Source organism: Acomys russatus, chromosome 10, assembly GCF_903995435.1.
Source record: "Acomys russatus chromosome 10, mAcoRus1.1, whole genome shotgun sequence".
Taxonomy (NCBI): domain Eukaryota; kingdom Metazoa; phylum Chordata; class Mammalia; order Rodentia; family Muridae; genus Acomys; species Acomys russatus.
Genome location: NC_067146.1, coordinates 7,576,078 through 7,592,756, shown reverse-complemented (window position 1 = coordinate 7,592,756; position 16,679 = coordinate 7,576,078). Strand labels below are relative to the sequence as shown.

Sequence of the window (16,679 nt, the reverse complement as noted above, 5' to 3'; positions counted from 1 at the left end):
AACAAAAACAAACAAACAAAAAAAAACAAACGAAACCCACAAATGGACGAGTGTTTAATTACATGCACTTGAAGTGAACCTCACACACTTGGAATCAGCATTTTTTGATACAGCAGTTACACATTACAAAAGTGCAGAGTGTCAAAGGAACATTACCAGCATTCAAAAGCTATGCAATAAAACACTACAGCACTGGTTCTCAACCTGTGTGGGTTGTGACCCCTTTGGGGGTCGCATATCAGATATCCTGAATATCAGATATTTATACTACAATTCATAACTAGCAAAATTACAGCTATGAAGTAGCAACAGGATAATTGTAGACTTGTGTGTCACCCCCGTGTGAGGAGCTATCTTAAAGGGGTCTAGCATTGGGAAGGCTGAGAAGCACTGCCTACAGCACACCTACTGTTCATCACTGAATACACTGGCAGGAATTCTGACATTTTAAAAGGGGCGGGGGCAGTGAAGGAGTGTCCTTTATTTTGTCTGTTTAAAACCAAACAGAAAACAAACATCAATTCTGTTATTCACTAACGTCTTCAAAGCACATCATTGTACAGAAGGGCTAAGAACCAAACTGTGCTCACAGACATCCAAACACAAGTGAGAGCTCGCCCCTCACACCGCTTTCCGCTGCTACTCAGGAGGAACCACTTCGTATTCACTGGCCCTGAGCAAAGTTGCAGAGTTCTTCGCCAGGTAGTTGAGGAATCATGAAAATCTGAGAGAGATCGAAGTGTGCTGGAATTCTCACAGATCACTCTGATGCACCCATGTCCCAGCTGCATGGAGCGCCACATTTCCTGAGATTGTTTGCCTGGTGACCGAGTCCCAGTGCTCAGCAAGCCACGGTGTCAGCTTCCGGGAGTCTTTCCCTTCAACCCTGTCCGTAAATGTGTCATTTTCAACAGTAGGATCTACTCGGGCTCTCTTCTTCTTAGGCCACTAAGGTGTCTTGCTGATATTGTCACCATCTCTGTTCTGTTTTGCTATCGTTTCCTTTCTCCTGTATAGGCCAGGCGTCTTCTTACAAGGAGCAGCCCTCTCTGGCCCTCTGATCGCCTTGCTCTCTCCCGTGGATTGCCTTTAAAGTTCTCACTGTGTCTGCAAATTGGTGTCCACTTATTTAACTGCTATGCTTTCTGGAACCCATTCATTCCAATTTCTGTTCCACCCAATGAAATATTTCCTCCCTTGTCTGTCCTTTTGGCTCTTAGGTTTTAAACCAAACAAATTGAAAAAAAAGTCCACACAGTATTCATAATATCCTTATTTATAATTGCCCAAACTGGAAGCAGCCAGATGTCCTCCAATAGACGAATGACTGAAAAAATGTGTCCATATGATGGACTATAATTCAATGATAAATATAAGTAGGTTGCCAAACCATGAAACGATATGATATAACAGAAACTTAAGTATGTATTGCATCCATATAGAATGGGTTTTATCTTGATGGGCACAAAGCCAAAACAAACCATGGGCAAAATACTGAGAGAAATTTTCTACTTGTAGCAGGTAAGAAGAGCCAAGAGCAATGCCTTCCTCAAAGGCAGTGTAGGAATTTTACATATAAAGCCTATAAATATAAATAGGAAAGTACTATAAGGATGGACACTTCCTGAGCATGCTCAGTTAAGCAGTAGATTCTTGAACATGGCCATTTTATAGTCATGCTTCATGAAAGAAAGATGACAGGCACATTGAGACATACATGGCCCAGGGTCATGTAGCAGATCTGAAAAGGTAAAAATAGCAGATAGGTGGCAAACACGCTCAGTTTCATCACAAAGATATTGGAAAGAAATGCCTCCAAATATAAATAACTTTGTCTTAAAAGCTTTGGTTGAAATAAAGGAAAAGACACTTTAGTGATATATTGATATAGGAATTTGCCACTAAAGCGCCTGCCTCCAGTATTGGTAACAGTATTGGTAAAAGAAAGAAATCTGAAAAGGCCATGTGATCCCAACTGTATGATACAACGGGTAAGACAAAACTAAAGGGAGAAAGGACCAGTGGTTGCCAGGAGTTTCCTGGGAACAGAATAATGGATAATCAAACAAAATTTCTGAGGCACTGAAACTGTGTGATGCTATAGTGGTGAAAGATACATGTCTTTATAAATTTGTCAAGACTTACAGAACATATGCCAAGTTAACTACTAAACAATAAAATGCTGTCAGTTGTGACAAATTACCATGTAACATAAGAAGTTAATAGCAGAGAAAGCTGTGCAAGAGGGAACTGTGAAATATCTATTGTGCGTTTGTGTAAACCAAAAATTGTTCTTTAAAAGTAGAATCTATTCATTAACACTAATATATCCAAACTATAACACAGAACACTTCCATTCATGAGTTGTCACTCAAACAAATAAGTTTTGCCTACTACTGTGTTAAGTGATTATAATTAGAATAGATTTGTATTTGACCTTTTTGCTCTTGAGGTACTATGCTTTGGGTAGCAACATATTCCCAAACGTTTATAGCTTCTATATGCTCAGAAAATAAAAATACCAATTCTAATTTGTATAGGATCACCAAATAATAAATAACTTTTGTAAATCTCATCCTCTTCCTAATTAGAATTATTCAATTCAAATAAAATGATAAAGTAAAAGTGACTTTGAAATTTTAAATTCTGAAAACTGTAATTATTATTATTTTCTTTTTGCAGTAGTCGAGGCTCTGATAGTTCAGATTCTAATGACAGTCAGACTTATCTTCTCAAGTTGACCTCTCAGGTATGACTGAAAAGTGTTGCTTCAGTATGGATATGTTAAGCAGGTACACTGATTATTGTTACTAACAACCAGAAAAAGGTTTGTGCTTCCATCATTATTGTGTAGTAAAAGTTGCTTCTTTTCTGATTATGTGCATATCTTTAAATCATAGAATTTTTATTTCAACCTCCTTACTTCATGAATGAGAATATTAAGATCCAAGGGAGTGAAATTAATTATCAAATGCCACACCACTTGCTAATGTCAGATGTGGTACCTAACATACATCACTTATTAACGCAATGTTCATTTATTTACTTACACATTTATTGTTAATATTATGCTCACATTATGTACAAAGCACTGCCTGAGTGCTAGAAACAGAGCAGTGAAAGCAAGAGTCAAAAAGTCTTTCCTTTTATTTTCTTATATTCTAGTTTGGAGTGTGACATAACAAAATAAGTAAAATATATGAGTTAATAAATGAGGATAGATGCCTAAGGAAACAACTAAAGAGTTTCTATGGAGATCACAGTTTGAATGGGCTTACTAAAAAGGAGATGATAATTAAGTAGGAGAATAAGCTCCTTTTCACTGTGTGACAAACAACTTCAAAATCTTAGCAATTTATAGCATGCTTTTATTTTCTCACTCTTGAGGTCTGAAAACTTATTCTATTGGACTTTGATAGGGCTGCTGGTGTTGTTTTCAGGCTTCAGATTTAGTTTGGTTAAACAATACGTGGTTTTCATTTACCTCAACTAGAGAGTGCCCATAGAGAAATGCAATGATGGAAATTCCTAGTACAAGAAGGATAGTCATGCAGTATCAGCCCATTGACAGCCACGCTTCCTCCAGCAACCATATGCCTCATTACACCAAATACCATATGCCATATTCCCTAACAATCCACTGACCTCAGTAAGTCACATAGCCAGCCAGCCTCAACATCAGAAGAACGGAGAGGTATATTCCATTCATGAGAGGTCCTACAGAGTTCCATAGCAAAGACCAGGGGTGCACAGTCCTATTAGAGAGGACAAACGTTTGGAAGCAGTGGCTTAGCATCCCATAGTTCACCTCTGAGCCACAGTTATCAACTTCCTGCTCAAATGCTAAATTTATTAGTATTTGTCCCTCTTCCAAAACACCCAGAGGCTCATCCAGGCATGGCTATCAGTCCCCCATCATGACCTACACCAGGGCTGGACCAGGACCTGTAAAATAAGTCAAGTTATCTGCCCCTATTACATACACTTACAATAATGGAACAGAAATTGGGAAATTATAATGGACATATCATTAAAAGATGAGTAATAGGGAGCTTATAACAGTCATAGAACCAAAATAATTCTGAATTTGCATGCATGTATTCTGGAGACCAGAACGAAGGCTCTGGGCATGCTAGGCAAGAACTACAAATTTTTAATGTGCAGATATGGAGTAATCTGCTCTCCTGGGGATTAGGAAACATTTCTAAATCTCCAATTATGTTTTCCTAGAATCTTATGTTGGCTTTGCATACATCTAGTGTGCACAGTTGCAGTGAGTGGGAGGGAATGGGGCATTACTCTGTCTTCTAGGAAGTGAGTCTCAAAATGCCCTGATTTATATTTTCTTTGATATGTTCATTAAATATTAATTTAAAATACTCTTTTACCAGGTGAAAAACAAGAAAAAGTGTCTAAAAACAAAGAGGGAAAGAAATGCCACCCTAGCAATCCGCCAGAATAACATAAGAGAGGTAAATCTTGACTAATGTAATGATTAAGAATGTTTTAAATATGAATGCAAAAGAATGGCAAGTCGTATGTTTTTAGTTTTTTCTCAGAAAAAAAATGAATAGAATTTTGGTTATATTATTTGCTGTTTACAAAACTCAGAAGATTCCTGATAGGTAAGAGGCAGGTCTTATTAAGATGCCATATTTAAAATTTATTTATATTTATTTTATTTTTAAATTACTTGAGAATTCACCCATAATATTAAAAAGAAAATTAAAAACAAGGAAACCTAAAAGAATATGAAGGAATGAAAGTAAATGGTACTGAGACACGGACTTATAAATGACAGCTACGAGCTTAGCAAACATATTCACTAGCAAACAAAGAATGAAGAACAACCAGTAAAGTCTATGGTTATATAGGAAATGAAAAACTAATCTATTCAAAAAATCCTCAAATTCATTGAAAATAGCAAGTCTGTGAATCCAAACTGTCCCTGTTCCACTCCTCACTCAGTAGGACAGACATACTACTGCAGAGTAGTGCAGCCAAGAAAATAGGTAGCAGCTCTGCCACAGCTACCAGAGAGGTGACAGCTCTGCCATAGCTACCAGAGAGGTGACAGCTTTGCCATAGCTACCAGGGAGGTGACAGCTCTGCCACAGCTACCAGGGAGGTGGCAGCTCTGCCACAGCTACCAGGGAGGTGACAGCTCTGCCACAGCTACCAGGGAGGTGACAGCTCTGCCACAGCTACCAGGGAGGTGACAGCTCTGCCACAGCTACCAGGGAGGTGGCAGCTCTGCCACAGCTACCAGGGAGGTGGCAGCTCTGCCACAGGTACCAGGGAGGTGACAGCTCTGCCACAGCTACCAGGGAGGTGGCAGCTCTGCCACAGCTACCAGGGATGCCTTCCCAGGAGGAACAAGGCCTTGGCAGTCTTGCCTCCAGCTGCCTGTTTCTGAGGCTAAGTTCAAGGTGAGTGCAGAGAAAAGGACAAAGAATCCTGCTATTCAGATCCCAGTCTGGCTGGAGGTTTCATCTTGGGTGCTACACACTGAGTAACTGAGTCATCACCATTCTTGCCTTGGCTTGTAAAGTATCCGTTCAGGTCAGGGAGAGAGGCACTTGAAGACCTAAAGCTGCCATAGCTGGGCTCCAGTCAGAGAACGTCAGTGTCTCCAGCCTCAGATCCAGGACTAAGGCTTGGGGTTTTTGCCTTGAGAGTGAACCAGAGCATACAACAGATAACATCCTAGTCTCTTCCCAAAGAATTTACCTCATTTGCAACAGAGAATGGAGGAAGTTAAAGCTTAGGGAATTCTTACAACCCATGTTGTATGTAAATGTAGTTTAAAAGGGGGGCGGGAGTAGAGATTGGTAGGTCGATTAGAAACACAAGCTGCACTGAATCCTGGCGGGTTTGCAGGAGAGGACTGGGGAGACCCCTGGGAAGAGCCCTTGAAAACTTCGAACACACACCATACACAACTTCTAGACCTACCCATTAATAGGAGAACTTTTAAAAATTCACCTGAAGAGCAGATTGTGGTCCTGGGCAGGGTTGAAGATATTAGAGCAATCAGCAAAAAATTAGTGGGAGTTGAACAGCTACATAGTCAGAGAAAAACCCTATTGTTCCAGCAAGCATTCTTGACCACTGAGCCATCTCTTCAACCTCATAATCAAGGTTTGATTTTACCTTTCTTCTTATTCCATAGATATTACCAATATGTTGCCAACCATATATACAAAGGAATGGATTTTGTGTTTTAGCTTTTTCGTGTTTTGTGTTCTATTGAGTGTTGTTTTATATGTTTTGTTTTGCTTTGCTTTGTTTGTTGTTGTTGTTGTTGTTGTTGTTGTTGATGTGAGGTCTCACTCTGCTGCCCAGGCTGGACTCAGAGCTCTAGAATCATAGATGCTAGCAGCATTAGCTCTATTTTATAACAGTCTAGTGTTACTGAATTATATGCTCTGCATGCTGGCAAAATATTTTTCATTTATCTTTCCTTTCCTCTTTTCTTTTAAAAAATTCTTTATAATGTTGTACAAAGAAACGAAAGCTTGGAAATGTTAAAATGTTTTTGGTCACAATGATTTGTAGACTAATCAAGGCTCACAGTCAAAGCTCAGTGTGCATGTCTTTTAGTCCAGGTCAGAGTCGCATTTCTTCTCAAAAGAGAAGGTGATATGTTTATGGTTTCCTCTGTTTTAGAGTTCATTACAAAGCTCAAGAAAATATTCTTTTTGTATTAACACCTTTTGTATATAAGCACAGTTCTGAAATTTATTGGTAGGTATACTTTTTCATACAAGTGTATATACTTTCATCTGTTTCATACACTCAACTTCTAATTTAAGTAACTCTAGTTTAACATTTTTGTCTCTGTCAAAATACATGAGTTCTCTGTGAGCAAAGACTCTCTTTAGTGATGAACAGAAACATTAACTTTTTCTTGATATTTATTACTACAAGATAGTAGTATCATTAAGAACACCAGAAGTTTGGGTTTATGAGACATTTTGCCCATTATATTTTTTTAACATTCTTCAATATATTTTACTTGCTTTTCTTATTTCTTCATTATTTTTTATCATTTAATTTTATTTTTTATTTAAACACATTTTTATTGAAAAATAAAATAATTCATATTGCATCTCATTTGCTATCCCATCCCATGCATCCTCCCATTCCTCCCTCCCTCCCGCTTTCACCCTATTCCCCTCCCCTATGACTGTGACTGAGGGGGACCTCCTCCCCCTGAATATGATGCTAGGGTATCAAGTCTCTTCTTGGTAGTCTGCTAGCCTTCCTCCGAGTGCCATTGGGCCTCCCCATCAAGGGGACATGGCCAAATATGAGGCACCAGAGTTCGTGTGAAAGTCAGTCCCCAGTCTCCACTTAACTGTGGAGAATGTTCTGTCCCTTGGCTAGATCTGGTAGGGGTTTGATGATGACTGCATGTATTGTCCTTGGTTGGTGCCTTAGATCGAGCAGAACCCCTGGGCCCAGATCCGCCCATCATAGTGTTCTTCTTGTAGGTTTCTAGGACCCTCTGGATCCATCTACTTCCCTATCTCCTATATTTTTCTCACCTAGAGTCCCAATAGGATGTCCTCACCTCTATCCCACTTTCCTGGTAAGTGAAGACTTTCATGGGACCTGCCCCTTGGGCTAGTGTCCAGTTATAAGTGAGTATATACCATTTGAGTCTCTCTGCTTCTGTGTTAGCTCACTCATTATGATCATTTCTAGTTTAATCCATTTGTCCACAAATTTTGGAAATTCCTTGTTTTTAATAGCTGAGTTGTATTCCCACTTTAAACCTATAAAAGTAAATGTTTGTTGAAAACCATATCATATGTTGAAAATCATAATCATTTAAGAAACATACCTCAGTTTAATGTTTGTAGTATATCATATTTTCTTTCTAATTCTCTGTTCCATTAGGTTTATGGTAAAGAACATTTACTCCAAAGATACGAAGAATCAAATTCTAATGTGAAAGGTAAACCCCTGATTTACTTTCTCACAAACAATTAATTTATTCAGTAACACTCATATTATGCCATAACTTTGAGGTTGCCACTGTGCTTGGTGCCAAAGATATTAAAATAAATACAAGGCCTTCCAAGATGGCTCAGTAGACAAAGGTGCTTGGCACACGTAAGGCAACCTGAGTTTGACCCTGGGACCCAGGTGAAAGTAGAAGGAGAAAAACAACTCCACAAAGTTGTCCTCTGACTGCCATATGCACTCAGTGGCATGTACTGTCCACATGCACACATTATGTATGCACACATGGCACAGTAATGATAAATAAGTAAATATATCTTCATAAAAAGCCAATAAGTCATACCAGTTTTCCTTTCAGGAGCTCATCCTCTAACCAGGAAAGAAAAGCAAGTAAGCAAGCACTGTGTTGCAGGTACAATGCCCTGTTTGAGCCGCATCCCCGGGGGGGGGGGGGGGGGCGGGGAGGCAGAACAGTGATGAAAGTAGTCAGTGACCCTGGAACAGCAAAGATCCCACGTATTTGAAGCAGACTTTTAGAGTTTTAGAATGCTGTCCTCAAAGAGAATGTAGGGATTTAATGTTTTTGATACTGTCCCCTCTCGTTTCATAACTTAATAATTATGATCCTAGGAAAGACATTAAATCTGCATCATTCATTTGCTTCTGCTGCAGTGTATCATTTGGTGTATGTCTTTAACTGACCTAGCACTGCTGATATTTAACGTCTATTACCGTATCCTTAAAGTCCCCTTAAGAAAAATTATAAAATTATAATAAATGTATAAGTACATAGACATATGTGCTTACACATGGCAATCATGAGATAATTTACCAAAAATTATTATTTAATTTTTTTATATGTGCTAATTTATTATATATCTATATCACTTTTATCCACCAAAAAGGATGTGAGGTAACCTAATTAAAATGTATGTGTATATGTGTGCATAAATTCATTCAGTCTAAGAAATAGAAAACTAAACATAGAAAGATAAAACCCATACCAAGAACAGGGGAGCAGTCCACTATAGTCCAGGCTCATTTCACTAGAACTTTAAATTAGCTATTCTTTTTGATAGTGACCACCAAGAGATTCAGAAACTCTTTATATATAATTTTTGTTTAAAATGTCAGAAATTAGAAGTAAAGATAAACACAGAAGGGCTGGGAATACAGCTCCTCTGAATAACATGTCTGCTGTACAAATGTGAGTACTTGAGTTTGAATCCTTGGAATCTGGACAAATGAGAAACAGGAGCACACATGTGCAGTTACAACATACCTAGGGAAAGATGGAGAAGGAGCTACACACATGTTAGTTACAACATACCTAGGGAAAGATGGGGAAGGAGCTACACACATGTTAGTTACAACATACGTAGGGAAAGATGGAGAAGGAGCTACATACATGTTAGTTACAACATACGTAGGGAAAGATGGGGAAGGAGCTACACACATGTTAGTTACAACATACGTAGGGAAAGATGGGGAAGGAGCTACACACATGTTAGTTACAACATACGTAGGGAAAGATGGGGAAGGAGCTACACACATGTTAGTTACAACATACGTAGGGAAAGATGGAGAAGGAGCTACATACATGTTAGTTACAACATACATAGGGAAAGATGGGGAAGGAGCTACATACATGTTAGTTACAACATACGTAGGGAAAGATGGGGAAGGAGCTACACACATGTTAGTTACAACATACGTAGGGAAAGATGGGGAAGGAGCTACATACATGTTAGTTACAACATACGTAGGGAAAGATGGGGAAGGAGCTACATACATGTTAGTTACAACATACGTAGGGAAGATGGGGAAGGAGCTACACACATGTTAGTTACAACATACGTAGGGAAAGATGGGGAAGGAGCTACATACATGTTAGTTACAACATACGTAGGGAAAGATGGGGAAGGAGCTACACACATGTTAGTTACAACATACGTAAAGAAAGATGGGGAAGGAGCTACACACATGTTAGTTACAACATACGTAGGGAAAGATGGGGAAGGAGCTACATACATGTGTAGTTACAATATATGTAGGGAAAGATGGGGAAGGAGCTACACACGTTAGTTACAACATACCTAGGGAAAGATGGGGAAGGAGCTACACACGTGTGCAGTTACAACATACCTAGGGAAAGATGGGGAAGGTGATAGGGGAATCTCCACAGGCTTAAGAGTGAGCTAGCCTGGCACATGGCACGTGCAAAAGAGACTCTGAGGTAATTCGCTGACCTCCTCACATGCATTATGGCATTAACATGCCCACATACATGTGTACACAGACACATAGACACACACACACACACACACACACACAAAGATTTTTTAAAGATAATAAAGTAAAAATGATATTTTAGAATTTTGTTTACTTTTTTCTAAGTCAGTACACAGACTCCACATGTTAATCAATGGCATAATATTGTTATTTTACATGTTTCTTTTTCATTTAAAATTAGAATATTTTATAAACATTTTACATGTAAATAAATGGGAGCAAAATATTTTATTCTGTAAATCTTAATTTCTATAGCTAGGCCCATGTTTAACTTTTGTTTCTAACTTTATTCTATTGTAAACATGAAAATCTATTTTATATATAATTGTTTTTTTCTAATAAATTACTAGATCAGGGATTGTTGTTCCCAAAGGTATAAATACTTGAAATACAATGAAATTTTCTAATATTTGAAGATGTGCTAATTTCATTTAGTTTAAACTACTATTTATATAATATTTACACTTTTCATTTTGAAAGGAGATACAAAGTATGAATTATAGATATTCGACCATTCATTTCCATTTGCTATGATCCTTTACCATCTTCTCCAGATCCAAGGCCAAGCGTACCGGATGTTTACGTGGCTCATTGTTTCAGAAGACCACTGCCTAATCAAGGCTTGGGTGAGTAAAGAGGGCTCAGAAATGTGTGATCGCCTATAACCTGAACATGTGCAATAATAATAATCTTTATCCGATCAAGGTCTATATATTTTAAGAAATATTTTCTTAAAATCAGATTGCCAACTAGTTCACCTTACCAGAAATTTTGAGGCTTAATTTTTTGTTTCTTTCCAGCTCTAAAAATGCATAGAAAAAGCCAACAGAAATTGGTTATAAATGAACTTTTTAATTTTATGTTAACTCTCACTTGACACTTATATATGCATACATATACATATATATGAATATATTTCTCTCAGCACCTACCCTCTCTTTTAACTCCCTCCCTGCCCCATTTAGTTCTCCTTGCCCTCTACAAACCCCTTTCCCAAATTCTTGTCTTTCTGTTTTGTTTGTGACTCACTAAGTTTAACTGGGGCTGTCTTCGTGGCCAGAGACTTACAACTATCCACTGGAACTTAGCTAGATTGCCAGTGGGCACACGAATGACGACAGTGACTCTCCTTCTCCCAGAAGCCATCAGTAGCCAATAGCTCAAGAGAGAGGGATAGGGTCCAGTGAGCCCTTGCCTAGGCAAGACTGATGGTTGACATGAATCTATTTTTATAGTTTTATACCTCCAAAAAAGAGAACAGAATATTTTACCTCGCTATCTAATGTTTGCATTTACATGTCAGCAACTCTTAACTCATAGAAGACTTTGAGGGTGCTCTAGTCTTAGCCCTAATTTATTAGGCTCATACAATTTTGACAACACCTGGTGCAAGTACTTTACAAATTACAATACAGCTCATTCCATTGCTAAAGAGCTTCAGCAATAAACCAACTGCAGTGAACCAAGCTTTAGTCAAGGATCTTAAAAAGTACCATCCCAGTGCCAGCTTGACCCCTGTACCCCTAAAGAAAGAAGGCTAAATGACTATGTTATTTTGATGACAAATAAAAGGGCATATATAACTAGTTAGGAAGATAGATGTCCAAAAATAGAGCCCAGGTGAGCACGGTGGACACTTGTAATCCCAGTTCTCTGAGGGCAGAAGTAGGCTGGCTGCCTTGAGTAGATGAATCAGGGTGGTCTGGGCTCAGGTAAAAGGATTTGTCTTCATGTATAAGGAACAGAACAGCCAAGGAAGATAGTACGTCAACCTCTGCCTTACACACACATGAGAGGATATTGTAACACACAATAGAGGACACAGTACAACATGTAGAAACTAATTCAAGATTAAGTGTCAAGGAAGACAACTAGAACAGAATTGGTTTGGACACTAAAATGGACTAGGAGACTGATCTGCTCTCACACACATCCGCAGTTAAACCTTTGAACTCTGTTCAAACATAAATGCCCCCTAGATAAAGCTGATCTTAGGACCTGGCATACTTCATATTTCTAAAACATTGTTTATTAAGTTCTACTAACATTGAACCCCTCCCCCAAACTACCCAGAGAGTGAGACATACCCAGTACACTTTTAAAGACAATTTAACTTAGCCAAAACCTATCATACTTCCAGAGCAAATACTCTCAAGCCCCTCGTGCATCTTAAAGCTATAGATACAGCCATCATTTTGTCAAGCCTCAGAGCACTTACTCTGGACTTCTAGATTGTGTCCCAGATGGCCATCCTCACTTTAACTAGAATAAACCTTTTGTTCTCACATTCGGTGTGCCTGCCTGTTAGGATGATAGGGACGTCCTTAAAAAAACAAAAAACAAAAAAAGAGGTATAAGCACATAGGCAGAACAAATCTCATGAATATAATATTAGACAAACAAGAACTAAATCAACGGAAAATTTTTCACCTTCCCCCAAAACAATGTTCAGTCACAATAATAGGTGGTGAACTTACTTGAATATTGCATGAGGGGTATACTGGCCTTGTACATGGAGTTTGCAGTTAGCCTGAGCTAACTATATCAGACCATACAGCCCGTAAAAGAGAATTAAAGTCTGTATCAGAAAGAATTATTATAAAAGTATATTTCATCACTATACATTAGTTAACTTGTTCTGCTATTAATTATGATTACTACTGTTAACTAGTTCTATTATTATTTTGCTTAAATAATAAGATACCTATAGTGGCAAAGAAAATAATACATAATAATATATAATTTAAGCTCTAATTTTTATATTAGAATATTGCATAATAGTAATTTATTTTACATTATACTTTATTTTGATCTAATGCTGTACCCTAAATCAACTCTCTGAAATGTTGATCACACTAGCGTGTATGGAAAGGCCTCACATCAGTGTGTGTGGAAAGGCCCTTCATAAATTGGGAGGGGGGTTATTTGGTTTTGGTGACAGTGGTTGCCATTGTTTCTTTCTCCTCTTCCTCCTCCCCCTCCTCCTCCTTGCCTGTCTTTTGCAGTCTTGAACTATAACCTAGGCTGACGAGGAACCCAACCCAGCCTTTTACTCTAATATCTCTGTGTCTACCTCCCCTGTAGGAGGGATCACTAAAAGAGATTCATCAGTAAGTCTTGCTTGTTTTCCTTTTTCCTTGCTTCTTCTTCTTCTTCTTCTTCTTCTTCTTCTTCTTCTTCTTCTTCTTCTTCTTCTTCTTCTTCTTCTTCTTCCTCTTCTTTTTTTTTTTTTTTAAACTTCCTTCTTGTTCTAGTGTACACAGAGCTTCCCACATCTAGTCCTCTGCCACTGAGCTGCACCCTCCACCCGATAGATTGCTTTCCAGGTGGTAGTTAATATGCTGATATTTCTACTATTTATTCCTCTCTTGGAAGAGTCTAATTAAAAGGCTTCCAAGAAAAAATGTAGTCATGTATTTCATGTGTGTGAACAAAATATTATTTAAATAAAGATGAGATAAATTATCTAGCAATTAAGTGTACACAAAGTAATTATCGAGGAAATTTAAAATTAACTTTTTTGATCTTAAAATGTAACTTCAGATATTTTAGGGTATATTCTCCTTTTTAGTGAAAATTCCTGGACAAAGCTTTTATCCCCGAAAAACGCGTTCAAGGTAGGAGAACTACACCTCATTTCTCCTAACTATGCCAATCTTTTTCTTCTGTCTTAGAATGTTTTGAATTAAATAAAGTTGATCAAGTTTCTCTTTAGATCCTACCTGTCTAGATCACTGTGAGATAAAGAGCGCCCTCAGATACAGTTTTGAAGTACTCTGAGACAATTTCAGTATCCCTCGTCTGTCCTTGATGGACAATGCCTTCAATTCTCAGCTGAAGCTGTTTATTGCTATGGTTTTATCATTGAATTATCTGATGTCTCACTTTTAAAAATAAATCCTTCTGACCAGCTCATTAGCACAGTAGAATGAATGCACAGTGGTCACATATTTCACTACTGTCTCTCATCGTTTATGGACCATTAGTCATACTGTGATGAAACTAGCATCTAAAACCTGGGAAAGGTACAAAAAAGGAAGTCAAAGATTACATAAACCAGCTTGGAATCTTTCTATGAATTAGTAACCATTTTATCTCTATTACCTTTGGCCAATTTTCCTGTTCACAGGAATAATGATATCAACCACTGTCTGGACAGTGACGTAGGTAATCACAGATAAGCATCTGAGAAATCACTGAATTTGCACAACTGTGTGATTTCACTGCAAGAGGTGATGGTGTGCCTTTTTTTTTTTTTTTTTCTTTCCTTGGCTTCTTTCCTAAGAACTTGGTTTCTTTTCAACAACAACAAAAAGAGTTCTGTTAGAATGTGTGTGCTCTTACTTCCAGAGCCTAGGGAATTGGTTACATAAGTGAAAATATGACAAGCATCTTTGAACATAACCATACTTGGCCCTAGAATTAAACATTTTAAAATAAGGTATTCTATGGAAAGAAATCAAATGATAAATACTAAGATAAGAAAAGATGGGGTGGAAGAGATGTCTCAGTGGTTAAAAGCACAGCTAGCATGTGGTACACATAAATTCATGCAGGCACAAATACATATACATAAATAAAAACAAATCTTTAAAAAGGTAATAGGAAAAAGATTAGAATTAAAAGACAGTACTGTTAGACCTGATGCTGCCTCGTATTACCGTGTGATTATAAAAAAACAAACAAACAATGCTTAACCTTTTTGATCACCTTTTTAAAAATGAGACTAGTATTAGCTATCCTGCCTGTATCACAGGCTGAGGAGAATTCAAAGGTTACATACTAAACTATAATATGCAAACAGAAAACAGAACTGCATTACTCTTGTGTAAGTTGACATTGAGACTACAATACTCAATTTCTTTCAGCTTCCGACGTATGAATCAGAGTCATAACAAAGGAAAAAGAACATATATTTTAGAAACGTGTAAGAGTACACTCCCGGAAGAAGTTCAGACCAAAAGAATTAATATGTATGAAAGTTGTTTCAAAGTGGCATCCTTGAAATGTCCTAGGAACAAACACACTTCAAATTGGATTGAGAAGACAAGGATACCAACAGGTTTTTAAAATTATAATTGTTTAATATTTTAATAAGTACAAAGGTGCTGTATATTATGTCATCATAATAAATCTCACCCAATCTGACGTATAGGACCTACGTTAGTAACAGAGGGATTAAGAACGACTGCCCTCCTATCTCTGAAAAATACTTACTTTATTTCATCTCTGAATGAGTGAGGCACAGTTTAAAAATTCCTTAGTTTACTATAACCTTGAAATGTCTTAATTGTTTGAGATAGCTCTGTTACCACTACTGTATAACCAAGGAACTTTTTCTTAATGCTATGACCATATTCTGGTAGTTTCTACTTTATTGGGCATGGGGTTTTTGTTGTTGTTGTTGTTGTTGTTTTGTTTTGTTTTTAGTTTTAAGCAACCATTTACTTTGTGTCTCTAACACAGCCCAAAACCAATAGAAAATTACTATATGCCATGGTTGTTGCCTTGAGATGTGTCTATACTGAACTACAGAAGGCAAAAGAACTTGGCCCAATTCTGATTCATCATAATAACCAATATTGATTTAAGTTGTAGAAAGTAAAGCTAAAGTCAACTTCACCTTCACTCTTTTACTTGAATTAGTCTAAAAATCATGACAAATGAAAAGCCAGACACAAAATAGAAAATGTTATATGATTGTATGCATATGAAAGCAAAGTTAACTGGAGAGAGAGAAAAAAAATACAGTTCCCTAGAGTGAGAGCTGTATGGAAAACTGGATGTACCATAGGGATCCATGTAGGGATGGTCTTTTCTACACCCTGACCTTAGTGATGATTTCACAAGTTTTGACAGCTGTTGCAATGACATGGTCTTGGGCCAGAGCAACTGGCTGAGGAGAATTATCTGCTGAGACAGGGAAGACTAGGGATGGAGCTGGAGTTCTGTCTAGGCGCACTGCACTGGAAGTATCTTTTGCATGTTGAAGTGGAGCTGCTGAAAGGCTGCTAATTATTAGTCTGGAGGTCAGAAAAGAGACCTGGACTGAGGATACACTTGGGGGTTTTAAAAATATAGATGATCATGGCTGAAAGCACAGCTCTGGAAGGCATTTATAAGGAAGTGAGTGCGCAGTACAGGGAGAGAGGACCAAACCTCTAAGAATTCCTACAGTGCTGGGGCAGGACAAGAATAAGAACCAACACAGAAGACTGACAGAAGACAACACAGAAGAGTCAGTGTACAAGGAAAACTGCGTGGGTGGGAGAGAAACGCAGAGATGATGGGTTCTGAAAACCAGGCAAGGAAGTGTCAAATAGGAGAGAATAAGCAGCTGCATCTGAGACTTCTGATTGGTCAATTGAAATGAACTGACTTGAAATTTATCACATGGGAGGCTCAGGGGACCTTGA

The 16,679-nt window shown here is 37.9% G+C and overlaps 1 protein-coding gene across 4 annotated transcripts in view; it reads left to right on the top strand.

The window, feature by feature from the left end:
- Agbl3 (AGBL carboxypeptidase 3) overlaps window positions 1-16,679 on the top strand; it is a 61,522-nt gene that overhangs the window by 39,638 nt on the left and 5,205 nt on the right. For 3 of the 4 annotated variants that reach the window (XM_051151750.1, XM_051151749.1, XM_051151751.1), the window contains 5 exons: window positions 2,683-2,749; window positions 4,392-4,472; window positions 7,906-7,963; window positions 8,330-8,383; window positions 10,818-10,889. In XM_051151750.1, the coding sequence (XP_051007707.1) occupies window positions 2,683-2,749; window positions 4,392-4,472; window positions 7,906-7,963; window positions 8,330-8,383; window positions 10,818-10,889 (332 nt within the window). Of the gene's footprint in view, window positions 1-2,682; window positions 2,750-4,391; window positions 4,473-7,905; window positions 7,964-8,329; window positions 8,384-10,817; window positions 10,890-13,834; window positions 13,881-15,131; window positions 15,326-16,679 lie in introns of all 4 variants that reach the window. The other variant, XM_051151753.1, reaches the window with a different exon arrangement.